The 20438-nt window shown below is 49.7% G+C and overlaps 1 protein-coding gene across 8 annotated transcripts in view; it reads left to right on the top strand.

Annotated features, from left to right (window-relative positions):
* Positions 1-18415, top strand: part of Atxn7l1 (ataxin 7 like 1) — a 210534-nt gene extending 192119 nt beyond the window's left edge. For 4 of the 8 annotated variants that reach the window (XM_041658202.1, XM_041658204.1, XM_041658206.1 and 1 more), the window contains 4 exons: positions 800-992; positions 4458-4579; positions 5865-6170; positions 8477-10745. In XM_041658202.1, the coding sequence (XP_041514136.1) occupies positions 800-992; positions 4458-4579; positions 5865-6170; positions 8477-9569 (1714 nt within the window). In that variant the 3' untranslated portion in view covers positions 9570-10745. Of the gene's footprint in view, positions 1-799; positions 993-4457; positions 4580-5864; positions 6171-8476; positions 10746-12483; positions 12487-13330; positions 13406-14314; positions 17681-18404 lie in introns of those variants that run through there. The other 4 variants (XR_005974835.1, XR_005974834.1, XM_041658203.1 and 1 more) reach the window with 4 other exon arrangements.
* The last annotated feature ends 2023 nt before the right edge of the window (positions 18416-20438 follow it).

Genomic DNA, 20438 nt, shown 5'->3' with positions numbered 1-20438 from the left:
AGCAATGGCTGCTCTTCCAGAGATTCAGCGATTCTGAATTCAATTCCCAGTTCACAACCACCTATAACTCAAGTTCCAGAGGATTCTGCTTTCTCTCAGACACAGGCGCACACAAGTGACAGACGGACATACTTACAGACAAGATTCTCATACACATAAAATAATAATTTTTAAAATAAATCTGTCCCGAGGGCTGAGGCTAGTAGGGTGTGGCTCGGTTGGTAGAATACTTGCCTAATATGCTTGAAGCCCTGACTTTGGTCCCCAGAACTGCCTCAACTGGGCATGGGGTGGCACACGTTTATGAGCCCAGCACTCAGGAGGCAAAGACATGAGGGTCAGGAGTTCAGAGCCTGGGGTACATGAGATCCTGTCTCAAATCATGTTCTTGCTGAAAAAGTGGCATAGGTTTTTTTTTTTTTTTAAAAATTCAAGTGTGTACACTAAGGAAGTCTGGAAGGATGTAAGCCAAGCAATGGCGACACTTGGTCGTGGGTGGGTATTTGTCGCTGAACTCACATAAGACAGGCTCTGGGTGAGCTCACATCTCAGGCTCACACTTGAGTTTTTCCCTTGGGCTTGTACTGTATCCAGAGGCAGCCAGCCAGAGGACAAGCACCGAAACCCTTGTGGACCATCATAGAAAGCTGCCAACCCCTGAGGCTTACTCTTTCCTTTGTAGGAAACTGCCATTGGCCCACCCTTCCCCGCATCGTGGGAGGACTGCTTTTTGGTGGCATGGAATCTGTGGCTCTGATTTCCTCAAGAAAACCCATGTCTTCTTCCCTCCCGCCCTTAGACCGTCATCTGCAAACAGCATAAGTAGCAGTACATCTTCGAATCAGAGCGCCTACACCCCGGAGCCCCCTCTGCCCCCAGCTGGAGGTGACCTTGCCAGCCGACTGTCCAGTGATGAAGGGGAGATGGACGGAGCCGAGGAGTCCGAGAAGTTAGCCTGTCAGTTCTCCGCGCACCACCCCAGACCTCTCGCGGTAGGCCTCCTCTGTCCCGTCCCTATTGGCCCTTGTGCTTCAAAGGCAACTTGGTGATGGCAACAGAGGCCTGAATTCCTAAGGAAATTCCATAGTAGCGTGTCATCCCAAAGGCTGAATGGGATTAGAGATGTTCTTGACCACGGAAGGAAAGGGAGGGGTTCCCCACTGGCTGTCATCTTTTAAAACTGCTTGGTAGCCAACTGGACTTTGCACGTCTGAAAACAGAGCCTCTGGGCAAGAGTTGGCCAGACACACCTGCTCTTGAAGCTGTCTGAGCAGCAACTCAGGCTCAGTCTCCCGGACGGCTCTGTGTCATTGTTGTTAGTAAGCAGTATGACCACACGGCAGGCAGCAGAGCGGGTGGCGAGGGCAGTATTTCACGTTAGTTCTGTTAGCGGCTTGCTAACAAAAGCTGTCTGAAGGAGCACGCTCCAACAGTTCAAATGGTCATCCATGCCAGAGGGGAAACTAAGGCATTGGTTGGAAGTTTGTTCACGTTTGCCTCACAAACCCCCTGAGAAAGGAAGTGGCTGGTGGGATCCACAGCCACACATCCCAGTGCTGGGGCCTGGGAATATATGGTCTCCACAGTGGTTCATTCTGGTGCTTGCCTGAGTCTGCAGGATTAACTCTGGTTGACTCAGACCTCAGGGGCTTTATCAAAGAAACCAGTCCTGTTGGAAGACAAGGCTGGCCCCTTCTCCTCCGTGTAAGTCACGTCCCCTTTCTGGAGATGATGTCGACCTATGGCTCACCTATAACCCGAGATTGTGCCAGAACAGAAATAGTGGGGGACTCGCTGTAATGGTTTTGCCTACAGTTGTAGAAAACCCGGCGCCTCCATATTCACACAAGATTATCTCACATGGTAGGAAGTCTAGAAGTCGGTGCCCTTGCGATCTTGGTTCAACCTCTCTGCTATCTGTAAATACCTTGGCTGTTCACGTGTTAACACATCCCCTGCAGCTCCATTGTCACCTAGTGGCATTCTAAACGGGAAGAGAGGGGACATAGGGGAAAAGGAGTCTTCTGAGATGCTATGCTTTCTTCATCACAAAACAAGAGCTTTCCATGAAAGCCCAGCAGACATCTCCGTATACGCAGACGTCTGTTACATGTTTACTGCTGCTCTGGCAGGGGGCAGAGAAAGGACAGAGTGTAGTGACCCAGCTGTGCCTCATCCAGAGGTCTGAGAGGAGACACATCTTCTCTGTTACTGCTGCACACAAGGTATCAAGTCAGAAGTGTGCTGGTGTTAGCAGGAAGACAGGGTCACGTAAGTCAGGATGCTGGAGATGAGGGCACAGCAGAGAGGTCTGCCGCTCTGCCAGAGGCCCACGGTGCCAGCTTCTCTCACTGTCTGGCTTCACATCTAAGTGCTATTAGATACATTGGAAGCCAAAACCAAAGGGGACTCCAGCTTCTGAGTCTGAAAGAGATACTGGCCCCTCCCAAAAGGCCAGGCTCTGAAGAGCATCAAGACGTCTGTCCACAGGGCAAGCTGTTATAGAAAATTAGCCACATCTACAGGGCATTCATAGGCCCTTAATGTTCTGCTGATTAAAATGGAAAAACCTGTGGGTTTGTGTCTTTGCTTTGTCCTTTTTTTCTCATGGCCAACTGACACATTAAATCATATTTTTTTTTTTTTGGTAATAAACTCTTGCTCAATGTGTCCTTAGCAATTGGGACACGAGAGAAGGTGATGGGTACCCTAGGAGCAGCTCCCTCAGACAGGTGGAGGCCAGCTTCTGAGCTGAAGACTTCCCCTGTATGTTTTCCTCCTTGGTCAGTAAGAACTTGCCATAGTAAATAATTTGCGGTATCAGATTTTGTGGGTAGCAAGGTTTTAATATCAACTCCCCCCCCCCCAACTCAAGCAGAAGCAGAACAAATGGAAGACCTTGCAGTTAGATCCTTCTGAGAACTGCTCAAAGGCTGGGTCCAGGATGCATTTGTGGAACGGGTGCCAATCCAGCACTGATCTGGGCTTGCGTCCAGGGAGCTGCTGGAGGCCTGGGGGTGGGGGGTATGTGAAGGTGCCATTTGAATTATAGAGTCATTTGAAGGCTTCCCTGAGCTCTAGACCCAGCAAATGTCACCTTCCCAGAGGCTGCTTCTTACATTTCTGTCTACTGGCCCTCAGGTGTCCTGCCTTATAGCCAGTGCTTACTACATTCCTGATATTTTAGTTGTAAGTTAAATGCAGTGGTTTATTTTAGACATTTCTTTGGAACCTTTTCTCCCAGTCCACTTTTTAAAAAGAATTTTTTAGATGCTCTCACTATGTAGCTGAGGTTGGCTTTGAACTCCTCCTCAGCTTCCTAAATCTTAAAATTCTTTTTTTTTTCTAATTCCTAATCTCAATGATCCTTAGACTGAGGAGGAAGAAAATGAAGTCCCCACAAGCTATAGATTGATAGCCACCACATATGTAATTCCATCTATGCTATAATGAGTCTAAGTGAAATGTAGTGTAATGTACTGTAGATGTGTTGTCGGTGTCCACAGTGGGAGGATCAGTCAGACGAGGCCATTAGCCATGGGAATTACAAGATGAGCATCAAAGGGTAGGACTGTAATTGCCAAAGTGGGAAACATCAGGCAGAGGGTACTGGGTAAGGGCTCAGAGGGGTGGTGCACCCCTGGCATCTTCGGAGAGCAGATAAAGAGGGCAGATGTTGCAGAAGCGGGCGGTTCTCTGTCAGTTAGAGGCTAGCCTGGTCTACATAGTGAGTTTCAGGACAGCCAGAGCTACATAGCGAGACCTTGTCTCAAAAAACCGAAACAAAACAACAATAACAACAGATGTGTTTTAAGGGCTGGAGAGATAGCTTGGTGGTTAAGAGCACCAGCTGCTCTCACAGAGGAAGTTCACTTCCCAGAACTCAAATGGCAGCTCAGTCCGTAACGCCAAGCTCTGACAGCCTCACACAGACCTACATGCAGGCAAAGCACCAAAGCACATAAAAATAAATGAAATGGTGCAGATGCAGTTGGGACTGGCATGGAAGGGCAGCTCCCGGAGGGAGGAAGCGGTTGGCTCTGTGGCCGCAGACAGGAGGAGTCATCCATCCTCTTTCCCGGAAGAAAGGGAGGCAGGGAACCCCGTGTTCCTGGAGATAATGGGTGGTGTGATGAAGAGCTGGAGCTGCAAAGCCTCTCTGGACGTAGCTGTCCTCTTGTTTTCTATCCTAAAACACTGGCTCCATCTTAGAGGTAACGCGTGTGACTCTCGGAGTGGCGCAATCGCTGGCTTAAATGCGAGCTTCTGCTGGGATCCACAGCTCCATCTACCGCGCCACAGAAATATTTTTGGCTTCAGTACCAGTCGCTTATTTTATTCTGAGCAAAATTGTACCCCTGTGTGTTTTTATGCAAATGTTATTTTTCTCTGTGTGCTTCATATTAGCTTATTAACCTGTAGTCACAATTAAAATGTTTTTCTTTTCCCCCTCACAGTTCTGCTCTTTCGGGAGTCGCCTCATGGGACGAGGGTACTATGTCTTTGATAGAAGATGGGACCGGTTTCGGTTCGCACTAAACTCCATGGTAGAGAAACACTTGAATTCACAGATGTGGAAGTAAGTAAGCCGTTTCTTTGTGGTCTAAGTTGACAATTGCCTTGCCATTATCTGAGCCCAAACTCTGTGAACAAGCCCCAATACTTGGCTTATCAGGGATCCTGATCGGTTCTAAATGTCAGTGTTAATGAACAGCTTTCTAGGGTACCTATAATGTGCTGTTTGGGTTGTCTTCTTGGGACGGTTGGGTTGGTAAGCTTCTCAACAGTTGAAAAGGATCTTAGGTAAGATCTTGTCTATTCTATGAGATTATAGGCTTTTGTTGTTTTGTTTTTTTTTTTAATTATTTTCAGATTATCTAAAGATGTCAAGAATATGCTTCTGTTTGTGATGTTAAGGGTTCAGGAGCAATAGTAAAATTTTCATAATGGTTACAAATTTCTAGCTAGTTGCTGTTCTCGTTAAAAACTGTGTCCAGTTGTCTAAAAGGGCAGGTTCTGAACGGCGCTGTGAAGTGGGTTAAGTTTGTCTTTGGCCCTTCCCGTCTCCCTAGGGCCCTCTCCTCACCTCTCCTTCTCTTTCTCTGACCTGCAGTTTATTATCCAGTGTCTACACCATTTCCTAACACACTTACACTCTACAGGTACTTACAGAAAGGGGAGACACCTAGGATGCTCTTCAGAAGTCCCAGTAGGCCTGGACCCTCTCAACCATGGCAGACGAGAAGCTACACTTTGACCCTATTAGCCGAGCTCCGAGTGTCCCCACCCCCCGTTCCTCCTAAGGGAGCTTTGGTGTACTCCGCTAAAAGGATGGATCATGTCAGACTAGGGCCCCAAAGCATTTGAGACCCTGAGCCTGCCCAGTGAGGCCCAGGAGAGGCCACAGGACACCCTGAGACACAGGAAACAGAACCCACAGCCTTCTCCTCTCCCAAGCCCCTCTGCACACGTAGACCTGAGCCCCGCCTTGTTTCTCACAGGGGACTCACAGGGGACTTAGGATAGATGTTGTTATACAACTAGGAAAGGGCCAAAAGAGAAGCTTATGTCTTCCCACACGGGCGACTGCCCTGCCTGTCTATAGGGCATCATTAGCTCCTGTTTGTATGCATTGAAGATCTCAGAAAGTCCAGCACAGGGATCATGTAGTTCTTGGTTATCAGATGACCTGGCCCTCTGCCTTAGCTTCCAAACACGGCAGCCAGTGCTGGTGATTCTCCCAGCGCTGCGGGCCCTCTGTGTTACGGAAGTGTGAATCCCTGGCACGTGGAAGGAATGTGTTGGTCTGTATTTTGCGCGCTGGTATACTGTCAGCTCAAGCTCCATGTTCCTTTCCTCCTCAGGCACAGAAGCCCGAGCCACCGGGCATCAGGTCCCTCCCCTCTGTTCAGGACTTGCCTAACCAATCTGCTGTCACTGAGCAACATTGGGGCTGCCTGGGTGTCAACCCTGGAGAGCGTAGCACCCCGCTGCCCTCTCAGCCTCGGGGCCCAAACTCCAGGCCCTGATGGGCCCGAACCTGGAGGGATGGCAGCCGATGGGGGCATGGAAGACATTAGGAAGAAAAGGAACGGCCAAGACTCTTTTTTCTTTAACAAGCATTTAACTCTGCATCAGGAGACGCCAACACAGTATTCTCTTTCAGCCAGGTCAGCATCTGGATCTCCACGGCAGCTGGCAAGGGGAGGACGGGAGCTGTCAGGAGTGTATTTACATCTCTGGGCTTTTATGTGGGACTTCCTGTAGGCCAGGGTGCAAAGCCTAAGTCAGCAGCCCCCACAAAGGTGAAACCCCCTCCCATTGAGCCCCCAGGGAACACTGAAACTGTTTAGCGTTGGGAAGAAAGCTCTCAGGGACTGCCCCGCCTCCCACTTCTCCTCTACCAATGAGGGTTGGAGAGGAGAGGAAAGAAAAGTCTAGAAAATATAGCAGAAGTAGCAGCCATTCCAGTCTGGAGCAGGGGCCAAGTAAGATTTAGGACTTCAATTCTGCCTGTCTACAGAATTTGAAGTATGTATACTGCTTAATGAGCAAAATATAAATTGGGACATTAAGATTCCCAACATTCGGGACATTGAAGGTCCCAAAGTGAAGCCCCACCCCCCTTAAGTAAATTAATGACCTGGGACTTGTAAATTCCCCTAGGGTGCACATTGTAGCGGTGGGGGCACCTGCAGTATTACAGTAGGGTCACAAAAACAGCAGAGGAGTTGTTAGAGTCCCCATCCTCTCAGGGAAGGGCTGTGCAGGGCCAGACAAGTTGTGAGGATGTGTGCCGACCCTCAGGGCCTGACTCCCTGGGAATCCCTGCCCAGCATGCATAGTCCCTGACAATACAGTTGTGTTGCTGCTCAGATCACCTGCTTTCCCATCCTCTGCCCCCTCATCCATCTGTCCATACCCTCATTCATCCATCACAGCCGGGATCTATCTGTGCAACATCTTACTTAGGGATGGCAGGAGCTCTGAGGTCCCCAGGGGCTGGAGAAGAAGGAAGCTCTCAGACGCCATCACGACTGCCTGGGGTTTGGCAACACTTTTGTATTCGATCTCCTTGGTCTGCCAGTTTCAGAGACACTGTGCTTCCGCACTGAAGGATGCTGCTGGGTTCCACTCTAGAGATGGAAGCCAAGCTGCAGGCTCTCCAACAAGGGACAGACAAATGATCCTCAGAGGGGAATGCCAGGAGAGGGCCTCTTCTCAGCTGGGGGTGGCCTGCGGAGGAGAAGGGACTTACCTCAGAGAAGGAAATCTCCTGAAGACACACACTGGGGAGCAAGCAGAAAGCTCTGCAGAAAATAACAAAGCATTCTCTGGCTCCTCACACCACTTGCTTCTTTCAGAATCAGCTGTGATCCCATAGCTGCCGTAGCTACCATCTCTGGGTCGCAAGAGTAGCAGCAGCATGGACCTAAGTCATAAGATACACATGGAGCCCCTTACAGCACATGCCAGAAGGCAGAGTTTTATGGCTAGGTGCTTTCACATACCTGTAATCCCACACATAGAGGCAGGAAGACCACAAATTCAAGACTGGGGCTACATAGTGGGACTCTGTCTGAAAAACAGAAATACATGCAGAGGCCTTAAGAATGATACCTGCCTGCCTGGTGCTGGCATTAGCCCATGGACTTCGCCCTCAGGCTCCATCCCCCATCAGTTCTAAGAAAGCAGTGGCTCTCTGAGCCCCTGTTCACAGGCTGGCCTTCTGCCCGTATCTAAATTCCTGATCCCCTCTGGGCACACTGGTCCAGAACTATCGCCTTTTCCCAGCCCAGGAGCAGGAGGACTTGGTTGTAGGGCATCTGTGTGTCAACCCCACTGAAGTAGGGTGAGGGAGAGAGAGATGGGCAACTTGATATCATTTTCCAAGTTCTCGACTTTTCCTGGCCACCACAATCGAGTGGCCATGAGCTAAAAGAGAAATACCTCTCTATGGAGTAGCCAGAGGCATTGGGCAACCAGCAGAAAAGAATGCTGACAAGTTAGGAGATGGTTTCTTTTCAGAATATCTCCAGCCAAAGGTAGCATGGGAAAGAGGAATGGAAGAGGTTGCAGTGAGGAGAGGGGGGCATGCCCAGGTGGCCGAGGCCTTTTCTCCTCTCTGAAAACCACTTTCATCACGGCTAGTGGTGTGTGAGGGCGGGGAGACTGCTCAGGACATTTATAGTCTTGACAGCATTTGCCGTTTCCTCGTGAACCCAGATCTTAAGTCGCTGAGCACAGAGAGCAGGGTCTGAGGCGTGGAGACGGGTGCTGATGTTGTGTTAGTGGCCAGCGTAGGAAAGAGCCATCCTCCAGTTCTCACCATCCGTCAAGGCTTCATTCTCCATAGTCTGGTCCTACCGGGTGTCCTCTGTAGCCCTGCCGACCAAAGCTCACCCGGCCCCCTCCCCCCCAGGCAATGCCCACCCGACGTCTCACTGTTTCTCTTTGGCTCTTCTCTCGTGTTTAGGAAGATCCCTCCTGCGGCAGATAGCCCCATGCCCTCGCCAGCCGCCCACATCACCACCCCTGTTCCAGCACCCGTTTTGCAGCCTTTCAGCAAGCCCAGTGCTGTGTATCTTCCTTCAGCTCCCATCAGCTCGAGACTCACCTCTTCTTACATAATGACATCCACCATGCTCTCAGACGCGGCTTTTGTGGCATCGCCGGACCCACGCGTCCTCATGTCCCACACCACAGCTTTTCCCCATGTGGCTGCAACCCTCAGCATCATGGACTCAACCTTCAAGGCCCCCTCCGCCGTGTCCCCGATACCAGCTGTCATTCCTTCCCCGTCCCACAAGCCATCCAAAACCAAAACCAGCAAATCCTCAAAAGTCAAAGACCTGTCAGCTCGTAGCGACGAATCTCCAAGTAACAAAAAGAGGAAGCCACAGTCTTCGACTTCCTCCTCCTCCTCCTTGTCATTGCAGGCTTCCTTCTCATCCCCATTGCCAGGGCCCCACAGAAAGAACTGCGTTTTGAACGCCAGTTCCTCCTTGAACTCCTATCAGGCAGCCCCTCCCTACAACAGTCTGTCTGTGCACACAAACAATGGGGTGAGCCCACTCAGTGCCAAGCTGGAGCCCTCAGGACGGACCTCATTGCCCAGCAGCCCCATGGACATAGTGAGACAGGTGGGCGCTGTGGGTGGCAGCAGTGGCCCCTGTCCCCTCTCTGTGCCCGCCCTTGCGCTCCACGCGGGGGACCTCTCTCTGGCCTCACACAACGCCGTGTCTTCTCTGCCCCTCTCTTTTGACAAATCAGAAGGAAAAAAGCGTAAGAATTCAAGCCCTAGTAGCAAAGCCTGTAAGATCACTAAAATGCCTGGTATGAATAGTGTCCACAAAAAGAACCCACCCAGCCTTCTTGCACCGGTGCCCGATCCCGTTAACAGCACCTCCTCTCGGCAGGTAAGGGAGATCCTGGCACTGCCTTCATCGGCTCTGGGGGGCAGGGGGAGCTGGGCAGTGCCCCTGCTTGGCCAGGTGGCTCAGACAGGCAACATAAGCATGGCTCCTTTCCCCAGGTTCCCCATAGGCAGTGCGCGTCCTCTGCTCTGAGGGTTCTCAGTAAGACCCTCACTTTGCTAGTCCCTGTGCGCAGCACTTTACAGTCAGTGAGACCCTCACTTTGCTGGTCCCTGTGCGCAGCACTTTACAGTCAGTGAGACCCTCACTTTGCTGGTCCCTGTGCGCAGCACTTTACAGTCAGTGAGACCCTCACTTTGCTGGTCCCTGTGCGCAGCACTTTACAGTCAGTGAGACCCTCACTTTGCTGGTCCCTGTGCGCAGCACTTTACAGTCAGTGAGACCCTCACTTTGCTAGTCCCTGTGCGCAGCACTTTACAGTCAGTGAGACCCTCACTTTGCTGGTCCCTGTGCGCAGCACTTTACAGTCAGTGTGCACAGCACTTTACGGTCAGTGAGACCCTCACTTTGCTGGTCCCTGCGCGCAGCACTTTACAGTCAGTGAGACCCTCACTTTGCTGGTCCCTGTGCGCAGCACTTTACAGTCAGTGAGACCCTCACTTTGCTAGTCCCTGTGCTCAGCACTTTACAGTCAGTGAGACCCTCACTTTGCTGGTCCCTGTGCGCAGCACTTTACAGTCAGTGTGCACAGCACTTTACGGTCAGTGAGACCCTCACTTTGCTGGTCCCTGTGCGCAGCACTTTACAGTCAGTGTGCACAGCACTTTACAGTCAGTGAGACCCTCACTTTTCTGGTCCCTGTGCGCAGCACTTTACAGTCAGTGAGACCCTCACTTTGCTGGTCCCTGTGCACAGCACTTTACAATCAGTGTGCACAGCACTTTATGGTCAGTGAGACCCTCACTTTGCTGGTCCCTGTGTGCAGCACTTTACAGTCAGTGAGACCCTCACTTTGCTGGTCCCTGTGCGCAGCACTTTATGGTCAGTGAGACCCTCACTTTTCTGGTCCCTGTGTGCAGCACTTTACAGTCAGTGAGACCCTCACTTTGCTGGTCCCTGTGTGCAGGACTTTACAGTCAGTAAGACCCACTTTTCTGGTCCCTGTGCTCAGCACTTTACAGTCAGTGAGACCCTCACTTTGCTGGTCCCTGTGTGCAGGACTTTACAGTATTCACTTCCTTTAGTCCTCATGCCAGCCCAGCATGGGGGCACAAAAACAGTCGTCACTTTACAGATGGGTAAACTGGGACCCCAAAGAGGCTCTGAGTTCCCCCATTCCTTTTGTCTGTTTCATATTCTGAGGTTCCAAGGACGACTTCATTAAAGCGTTTTGTTGCTAAGAAGTTTGATCTGATCTGTTGGATCCCCTCAGGACGAGCCTGAGACACTGACTGGTTAAATGATTTCAGCCCCCCCCCCATCCCTGGAGAGTGGTAGCCTGATCTCCCAGCTTCCAGGTGATTGTCCTCACCTCAGGCTGCCTCAACCTCCCTCCCTTCCTAAAGCAAAAGTGCCCCTTGCACCCAGCAAGGCAGAGCTAGCAAGAGAAGCACTCAGTGCCAGGATACCCACAAGAGTGTGCACGGTAGGGAAGCTGGGAGGTGTGGCTGGCCAAAGAATAGCTGTATCTTTCCTTGAACTCTGCTCCTGTTCCCCAAATTTGGGCTACCTATGCAGCCTGGGAGAGCTGCTGATAACAACCCTCTACTTGATGGGAGCTAGGAGCTGGAGGGAAGGATCCCAGGTTCCTCGGCCTCCTCCAAATGGGCTTTGAGAACCACCCTTCGCCAGGGAACTAATAGACCTTAAGACTAGCCCTGCTTAGAGATGGGAAATTCAGAGAGAGAAAGAGAGAGGGGGGGGGGGGGGGAGGAGATGCATTAATGCTCTGGGTCACCACCTTCCTAATGCCACGACCCTTTCATACAGTTCCTCATGTTGTGGTGACCCCCAGCCATAAAATTGTCTTGCTACTTCATGACTGTAATTTTGCTACTTTTCGGTGTCTGATCTGCGACCCTGCCCCCTCAAGAGGCCTCGACCCACAGGTTGAGAACCACTGTTTTGTGTCACCATGTAAGACATTCAGCAAAGCCCCAAGAAGAGCACCTTCTGGGAGGGATTCACAAGCACACACGAGCAAGGGCCAGACAGCTGCAGCCTTGGCCATGGTGAGACGTGGGTCACTTAATGTCACGTCTAGCTGGCACCCTCCAGATCCTACCTGGAGACTGGATTGCTAACCGGGGTCTTCTGTAGACTCAGAAGGAGGCACACAGCTTCTTATACTGGAATGCATGCGCACAGATACACTGGGGTCTTGTGAAAAGGCAGGCTGAGGGTGAACAGGCTGGGAGTAAGAGCAGAGTCGCGGGGGAGCCAACAGGTGGAGCTGCTTCCCCATGCCTGTGGATCTTCCCTGCTGCAGCAAAGCTGCCTTACTTTCCTCATTTTAGATAAACTTCTATTGGCCGACTACACGTCACTGATGGTCTCTGTCCCCAAACCCTTGAGGTCCAGGAACTCAGTACCTAACCTGCTATTAACCCATTTTTATATACATGAGCCAAGCAAGGCGTAGAGAACTTACACGAGCTTCCCAAAGTCACACAGCAAGCAAACAGCAGAGCAGAGTCCTAAACCTGGGAGTTGACTCTGGGCTCTTGGGTCTTCCTGTCAAGCCTGAAGGGCCTGGGTATTGAGTGCTGGCTGTTTGGCTCCCAGACTGTCTGTAACACTCAGTCGGCACGGTGAGTCAGCCCAGCTAGCAGCAGAAGAGCCCATGAGCCTCCCTGAGAATGTGCCCCAGGAGCCATGCTGCACCAACCCTCAACACGGTGACAGCGATGCTTGTAACCAGGCAACTGAAAGAAGGCTTTGGCTGGAGTCACCCCTGGGCATTTATTTCCATGTCTTAGGAAAAGGAAAAGGCCTCTGGCAGCTGTGTTGGTTCTGTTAGAACGCAGAGAGGAAAGCTCCAGAAACCCAAGATGAGAGCCAGGTACAGCAGCCCAGCAATGGGAAGATGGAGGATCAGGAGTTCAAGGTCGTCCTTAGCTACACAGTGAATTCCAGGCCAACCAGGGCTACACGAGATCCTGACTCAAAAAGAAATCCAAAATGAGACTCTGTGCCTCGCAGAGAACTCTCAGGTTCTCCTAACTGTGTCTGGGAAGTAAAAGGCCCCAAACTTCCACCAGGGTATTAAACGGGACACAGAGCAGTACTCAGAGCGAAAGGTGGGTGCCTGTGTTCAAAGGGGGAGCAAAGATAGTGGAGGGGCTGTTTGGAGGCTGGGGGCAAGAGCCCCCTTTGCAAATGAGCTGGAACCATGGGACTGGACCCTGGCACCAGCTCTTCTCAGAGCCCACCGCACCAGGGGACAAGGACAGACCCAAAGAGAGGTCATCTATGACCCCAGGCCTGCCATCCCAGGGACCCTGCCAGGCAGGACAAAGTACCCTTTCCCCTCCTTCCCCGCACATGCAAGAGCAGCTCAGCATAACTGGTTTTCTGAAGAACCAGAGGCTGAATCCTGGACCCCCTAGCCAGACAGACCTGAGGAGCCAGGGCTAGAAGCACGGTGGGCCTGCACTGTGCTCAGAGATGCATGAGCTTGTGGTCTCTTGAGCTGCAGAGGGATAAGCCGTGCCTCCTGCATTGTGCATATCCGAGGGGTGAAATTAAGAACTCTGGGAGAGGGACCTCTTAAAAGTGCCCTTAAACTGCAGTTCCTTTTTCTGCCATTTAAGTGGGAAGCATCCACTCCGAGTAATCGAGGGAATAAGACCTGTAGTACCGCACTCCTCCCCTGCCTGCCCTGACAACATATGGCATCAGAGGGTCTTCTTGTTTGCCTCCGTGTCTGAATGGGAGTTCACGGTGTCTTTCAGGTTGGAAAAAATAGCAGCCTAGCTTTGTCCCAATCCAGCCCTGCAAGCCTATCCAGCCCAGGACACAGCCGTCAGGTAAGTTTCTAGGGGTGGGGGAAGCCACACAGAGCCAACGTCAGACCAGTAAGAACGTGCGCTGGTGTCGGAAGTTCAAATCTCACCTCCAGCAGAGCAGATAACCTGGCTTCCAAACATGGACCTTCTTGTTATTAGCTGTGGGTCCTTGAGCAATCTGCTTCCCCCATTTCCTCCTCTATAAAGTGAGGATCATGATGGTCCCCAAGGTTCTATGACCTATGTGAGGTTAAACCAGCTTATTGATGTAAAGTCTCTGAAAAATAGCTAAAACACTCTAGCACGTAGCAAAGTCAAGTGTTAGGCTGTAATGACCGTTATGTTTTGATTCACTTAGGAGAAGTAAGAGTGATCAATGTGTAAACCCAGAGATCAGTGACTTTCTCCAAAGGGCTATGTGCTCAGGCCTGGGGAAAAGGCGAGGGAGGCAGTTACGCCTCACAGAAGGAGTAGCAAACACAAGCAGCAGGTAGTGACTGGAGGAACAAGGCTGTACTCAGCTGAAGCTGAGTCACACCGAAATTAGCCACACCCACCCCAAATCTCCAAAACCTGTTTAACCCAGGGCTCTACCTTCATTAGCTAACTGTGTCATTCATAATATATTGAAAAAAATGAACCAATAAAAAGGAAGGCACAGAGAAAACATGCAGTTATCCCAGCCCTTTATCCAGGAGAGAGCCCATGAAAGCCACGCTCTTGTCCCCACGTTTCCAGCCTTGGAGCTACCGTCACTAACCATGGATGTCTTAATAGCCGTCCTCTTAGTTACAAAGTGTGGCTGCTCTTAGCCACATCCAGGTAGTGGATTCTTCTCCGTTCTGTGACACACAAGAAAACGGAGGTGCCCTCCTGGATTTTCATGGATCACCCTGAATGAGACACATTTTTTTTCTTTTTCTTTTCTAGAAGAACACAAGCAGAATGGGCAGGATAAGGACTCTTCCCTAACAAGATGGTGAAGCCACTTCTAACCAGTTCCGGTGGACATCCTTCCCAGGAGACTAAGTCGGGAGAAGGGAGGTCTGTGGGGGGAGTGATTTTTGGACGCTGCTTGTGGCTCTGGCATTTCTTCTTCTAATTCTTTTTTTTAACATGGATTTTTAGTTGAATGAAAGAAAGAAAGACAGACAGACAAGGCAAAAGAGCCTGAATGTGAGATTTACAGAAACAGTGTTTTCTCTGTTTTCACTTGTCATGTCTTATACATTCTTCCACATTCGGGGTTACCCCCTTCCTCCTGATGCTGCTAGTGCACCGTCATTTTGCTCCTGAGCACAGAGGTGCAAACTGTCGGTTCCAGTTCCGGGTTCCGGTTCCAGGTTGGCACCCACGGAAGCTCTTGAACTTTTAGCGCTTGCAGAGCTCACGCTCTCCCGAGTCCTTTCCCACCCTGCCCTTCCTCTCCACCTCTGGGTCACTGTGCTCCGGAGGCCATCGGAAGCTGCTAGCTCCCACCCACCGGCAGCTCTGGACCACACGCTGGGGAGGAGCCTGTGCTTGGAGGTACACTGTGGGGTTGGGAGTGGACCTTCCGCAGCTCTCCTTGTCCAGAGCCAAATGCCAGCCACTAGAGTGAGGTCAGTGGCCCTTTCATGGTGTGGCTTACTCAATGCCAAGGCCCAACTGTGCAGAAAAGATTCACCAGGTCAGGTAGAAGGGTAAAAGGGTAGAAGGGACCTGAGATGGTGGAACCCAATGATTGTGATGGTCAGAGCTTGTCTGGAATATACTCTGAAGAGTCCGTTCCAAGTAGGGCACAGTGCACAGTTTCCTTAAGCTGGATCAGCCAGAGACAGAAGGCCCACAGGACCTAGGGAAGTCACTTCATAAGGTGGTACTGTGACCATAGCTCCTGAAAATTCTTGAGGTATCAGGAAGGTTCTGGGGTCAGGAAGGGTCCTCCAGAGACAAGTCTGGTTGCGTGGAGGTTTTGTGCCAAACTCCTTGTGGGAATAAGAACTATTACTGGTTGCAAACCCCCACCCTAGATAAGTTTGCCCTCCATCCTCAGGGGCTCCAACTCAGACAGACCAACCAGAGATAGAGAAGAGGCGTGGGCAGGGAGGCACCGGAGCACCACGGCTATTAAGCCCTTCATGTTGGAGTCTTGAAAGAAACAGCAGCTCCAATGGGGAATGAGAAAGAGAGTTTGGTACACGGAACAGGTACTCCGGCTTTGATCTGCCAGACGCCCGCCTGTGCCATCCTGAAATCAGAAGTGAATGCTAGTTTTGCCTCTGGGCACACCCCTGTCCCTCCCCAAAGATGTCCTTCCCATTCCTCTTCTCCCAACCCAAAGATCAGACTAATGTTAAGTCTCACCACAGAGTTGGAATCTGCAAAGACAGGAGGAGAAAAAAGGAGTGATGTCCATCACTGGACTTGCACTGACAGTGTTTCTTACAGGATTCTTAAATTTTTAAATAGAAAATGAAGATTTTTTTTTTTTAAGTCGGGAGTTGACGTTAAGCACCAGGACATTGGTTGGGTTATTTCGTTTTTCTTTCTCCAGTGTTAAAAGTGCACTTATATGCTGGTCAATTTACGTCGGGTGGGGGGGCTGCAAATTTAAGGGGTGATTGTTACTTTTTTGTTTGGGGGATATTTGTTGTTTTTTAAGGTTAAGGCAGATTTTAAGACTTATAAATGTTTAAGAAATTATAAACAAGGTTAGATCCATTGAAAAAAGTTTAGAAGATATTCTTAAAGTAAATTTTTATAGTGTTAATTTTGTAATAATTTATGTTTTACTATATTACAGAGCTAACTGACCAGAATAGTTTCAGAAACAATATGAAACTTCGGAAAGTTTGAGCAATGTTTATATTTTTAAAATGTTCTTTGAATTATGTTTTTATTGTACATTTCTTCAGACTCAAAAGTGTGTATATATCTTTGTTATTTTTGCACAATTTTTGTCTTGTTCGGTTTTAGATGTCTTGTTTTATATATATATAAATATAAATATAAATACATAATTTATTTTGAGTTGTAAAACTCGCGGGATTAAAAACAAAACAAGTCTCAGCAACAAAATAAGCCTCTGGCCCCTAAACTCTTCTATTCAGAGAGGGAAACCGAAGGTTGAGAGGTGACATGCTGCTTCCGAGGAACCGCGACTTCACAGAGGCTGAGGGAGCGAGCAGGCTTCAGCAAGGTCCGCCCTGGGTCTTGCACCGGAAGCCGCAATAACGAGGCTCTCCACCTAATGCTGCTTACTTTCTTGAGAGACCGCTTTGACCAAAAGGTGAGGACAATTCCAGAAAACTGAGCAAAAAGGGAAAAACCCCGGTATCTCTTCGTTCACAGTTAGCCCCGGGTTTACGTTTTGATGTATTTTAAAAAATGCTTGTAGCTAGGAAAAAAACTAATGGAATGCAAAGAAAAGATTTCCTGTGTTTGTTCTCATGGATTCCACTGGACCAACACCTACCGCATCAGGAGAGTCGTCCCTTCCAGTCTTTCTGTTCCCCACGCCCCACTCAGCCTTCCGTCTCGGCCCCTTGGCTGCTCACACCCCTGTCTGCCTGAGGAGCTCCTGACTCGTCTCAGTCTCCACATAGACCTGTCAGCCATATAAAATTTAAAAATCAAAAAATCGAGTTGGATAACTTGTATGCCTTCTTTTGTATCAATGTACCAACTGTAAATAACGCTGATCAGCCTTTGTAGGAAATAGTTTATACAGCGTATTCTATTATTGCTGATTCTCAGTGAACTCTTGTTTAAAAAAAAACAAAAAAGGAAAAAAGGAAATTTTCTATTTACACCTTATATTTTGTTATGCCGTCAGCCCATGGCACTTTAACGAAACTCTGTGGGTTTTATGTAGCTGGTCAGTCATGGGGTGAATTAAATAACCATTGTTGCACAGACTAGAATTTGCACCTGTCCATTTGTCCTTTCCTACTAACCAATTTTAGAAGCTTTTCAGAGGAATTTTGAAGAGAGCATGTCCGATCCTACTCAACCAAGGCCACACTCGTGGCGTGGGTTTCTTTTCTATGATCCGCATTTTGTAACACTAAGCATTTCCCTCCGTCGTCCCGCACCTTTACGGATTAGCACTATCAGATAGAATCCATTCCATGCCTGTGACATTGTAAGCAAATACCTGTCCGAAGTAGGTGTAAATAGTAAACTCTATGGCTTACAGGTTTTCAAAGAAAGAACGAAACTGTATCTGTGATCCTGCTGTGGTCCGCACCAGGTCTGGAAGCTTTTCTCCACTGAACGATTGTATTTTTTTTTTTTGCTTTTTTTTTTTTGTAACATGGCTTTGTAAATAAAATAATTTATATGTTTGTAAAAACAAAGTCTCCTGGCTTTTATAAATTTTATGAGACTATGCTTTGTTTTCCTTGTGAATGGAGGTATTCTCTTTAGAACAGCCCTTCCGGGAGGACATTAATGACAGGAGAGGTTGCGGTGGAAGATGGTGAACTCACTGAACAAATCTTTGCAGGAACACCTCTGTGCCTGCCCCCGAACTATGCTCTTCTTTTTCTCCAACAAGACATTTTCTATTTTCTAGAGGCAGCTCAGTCAGAAAGCAAATTAACACACGATCCAGAGTGTAATCACAGATTGTAGCAAATGCTGTGGTGGGGAAGGACCGAGCTACGGGGGAGAGAGAATGACGACAGAAGCTGGTCTAACATGGAGGCATTCTCCATGCTGGGAGCTCCCTATGAGGAAAAGGTAGAAGGCAGAAGTCTCCCGAGGCAGGAAAAGCCTCGTGAGTCTCTTATTGGTGGAACAGAGGCAGAGAGACAGAAGAAAGGACCAGGTCACCTAAGTGCTGGCAGAGTTGGGCTTTGAAGGGATTTGGGTAGCCATGTGGAGCCCTCTGCTCCCCTGAAGTAGCACAGCACCTGCTGCCTAGGGCATCCTGTGTAAGCCACTGCAAGAGACCAAAAGAGAGGCCAGGCCTAGTGGCACTCAGGAGGTAGTGGCAGGAGGATCTCTGTGAGTTCCGGGACAGCCTGAGCTGCAGAGTGAGACCCTGTCTTGGAGGCTGAGGTGGTCTTGTGGCCCCAGGATAATAATAATAATAATATCTATAAAGAGAAATGATGGGTTAGGTGCATTGCAGACAGTGCTGGCTAGGACTTGCTCAGCTAGTGAAAACTTTCACAGGAAGCATGTTGGGTGCAGACTCTGTTTCTTCAGCGGTGAAAACCTAAGGGAGAAAGGGCTTTGTTGTGGCTGCAGGAATGGCGTTTCCTGTCAGAAGCTGTGAGTCCCGCTTGTCACTGAAGTAGACTGGGGTACTCTCTGAAAGCGGTTCAGTGTTTACCTAGTGCAGAAGAACCACGTGCAAAATGAAAGCCCAAACCTTCATTTTCACTTCAGCACACCTTTGAAACCACCCAGGCCCTCGCAGGTATGCCTATCCAGGAAGCTGCCAACAATGCAGATGACAGCCCCTTCTGGAACTGCCCCATGGCTCCCATGGTGGGCTCAGAGGTAGGGGCAGAACCCCAAAGAATATGCTGAGGATTTTTTCAGGGTGGGGGTTACGACATGGTGTCATATGGCCCAGGCTAAGGATGAACTGATTCTGCTGCCTCCTCTCACGAGTTGAGACTACCAGCACACATCACCATACCCCCAAGGCGCTGAAGTTTGGGCTGCCTATATTTGAAAGGACATAAAGGTTTACATGTGAGCCTAGGATGCAGGTTTGAATACACTCTTAATTACTACAAAATAGTGATCTTCTTGAACTGATGTCACACTCTTAGAAACAAAGGCTGAGAGACCCAAGTGATGTCTGCAGTGCTCAAGGAAGAGGAGCCCCTAGCTCCATTGCTGCTCTGTCAGAGTGCAGGGTGGGCCAAGGCGCAGATTCCCAGTCTGCTGAACAGAGGAACGAGAGACTGGGGATGGATCTCTAAGTTGCTCCTCCATCTTACTTTTTGAGACAGTCTCTTACTGATCTGGAGCTTACTGCTTGGGTAGTGTTGCTGGGCAGCAAGCCCCAGGGATCCCCTGCCTCTGTCCCCAGCAGGAACCATGAGCACCGCTGTTTATGAGGCTGCAGGAGATGAGCTTTGTGTCGTCAGGCCTGTGTGACAATCACTGTACTCACTGCGCCAGCCCGTCCTCTCCATGCCCTCTTGACGTAGCAGCTCAGACCTTAGCGGATAGAGTCTTCTTCATGGAAGTAAACACGCACATACAAAACAGAACTTTAAAAACCAAAGGCTTTCTTTGCATTGTTGTACACTATATTTACTCCCAGTTCACCTTTGCTTTGGCCTTGTTGGCCGCAGCTCTTCCTTCCGTGCCACTTCTTCCCTGACTTAGGGACAAACTGTTCTTTTTCAGTGGGAGACGTCTCTCTGTGTACGGGAGTTCATCTGGGTTCTTCTGAGTAGGAGCTCTGTCAGCTACACACACACACACACACACACACACACACACGGCCCCACACACATCCCACACCACACACCTCTCCACACCACACACCATACCACACACACACACACACACACACACACACACACACGGCCCCACACACATCCCACACCATACACCTCTCCACACCACACACCATACCACACACACACACACACACACACAGCATGGAGTCCACACCGCCGAGGCTCTCAGCCAGTCTAAACTGAAGGCATTGGCTTGGGAGGTCAGTGTTATGTAGAGCTACAGGTGTGGTTGTGGTTACTTGAAAGAGTTGACACAATATAAGGAGAGAAAGCAGACACTGGAGACTGAGAATCTCAAACCCGGAAAGAACGTGAAGACAAAGCAGAGAAGAAGCAAACTCAGTAGAAGGGGAGAAGAGGAAAGCCTGGATGCTGGACCATGGTTCGGTTTTGTCTGTCGCGCACAGCGCCCCCGTGTCTCTGCTCTGTGCGCTGGCACCCAATTCACGAGCAAGGGGACTGGAGGTTAAAATACACAGACACACACAGACAGAGAGACAGCAACAAGGGTCATCCTTGAATTCCCCAAGAATGCCCCCTTTATTGTGTTCAGGGGCAGATTATATAGAGATAGCCATGCC

Source organism: Microtus oregoni, unplaced genomic scaffold, assembly GCF_018167655.1.
Source record: "Microtus oregoni isolate MIOR12 unplaced genomic scaffold, Mior012 000009F_ref0000495, whole genome shotgun sequence".
Taxonomy (NCBI): domain Eukaryota; kingdom Metazoa; phylum Chordata; class Mammalia; order Rodentia; family Cricetidae; genus Microtus; species Microtus oregoni.
Note: the sequence above shows the minus strand (reverse complement) of the source record. Positions and strands in the feature narration are given on the sequence as shown.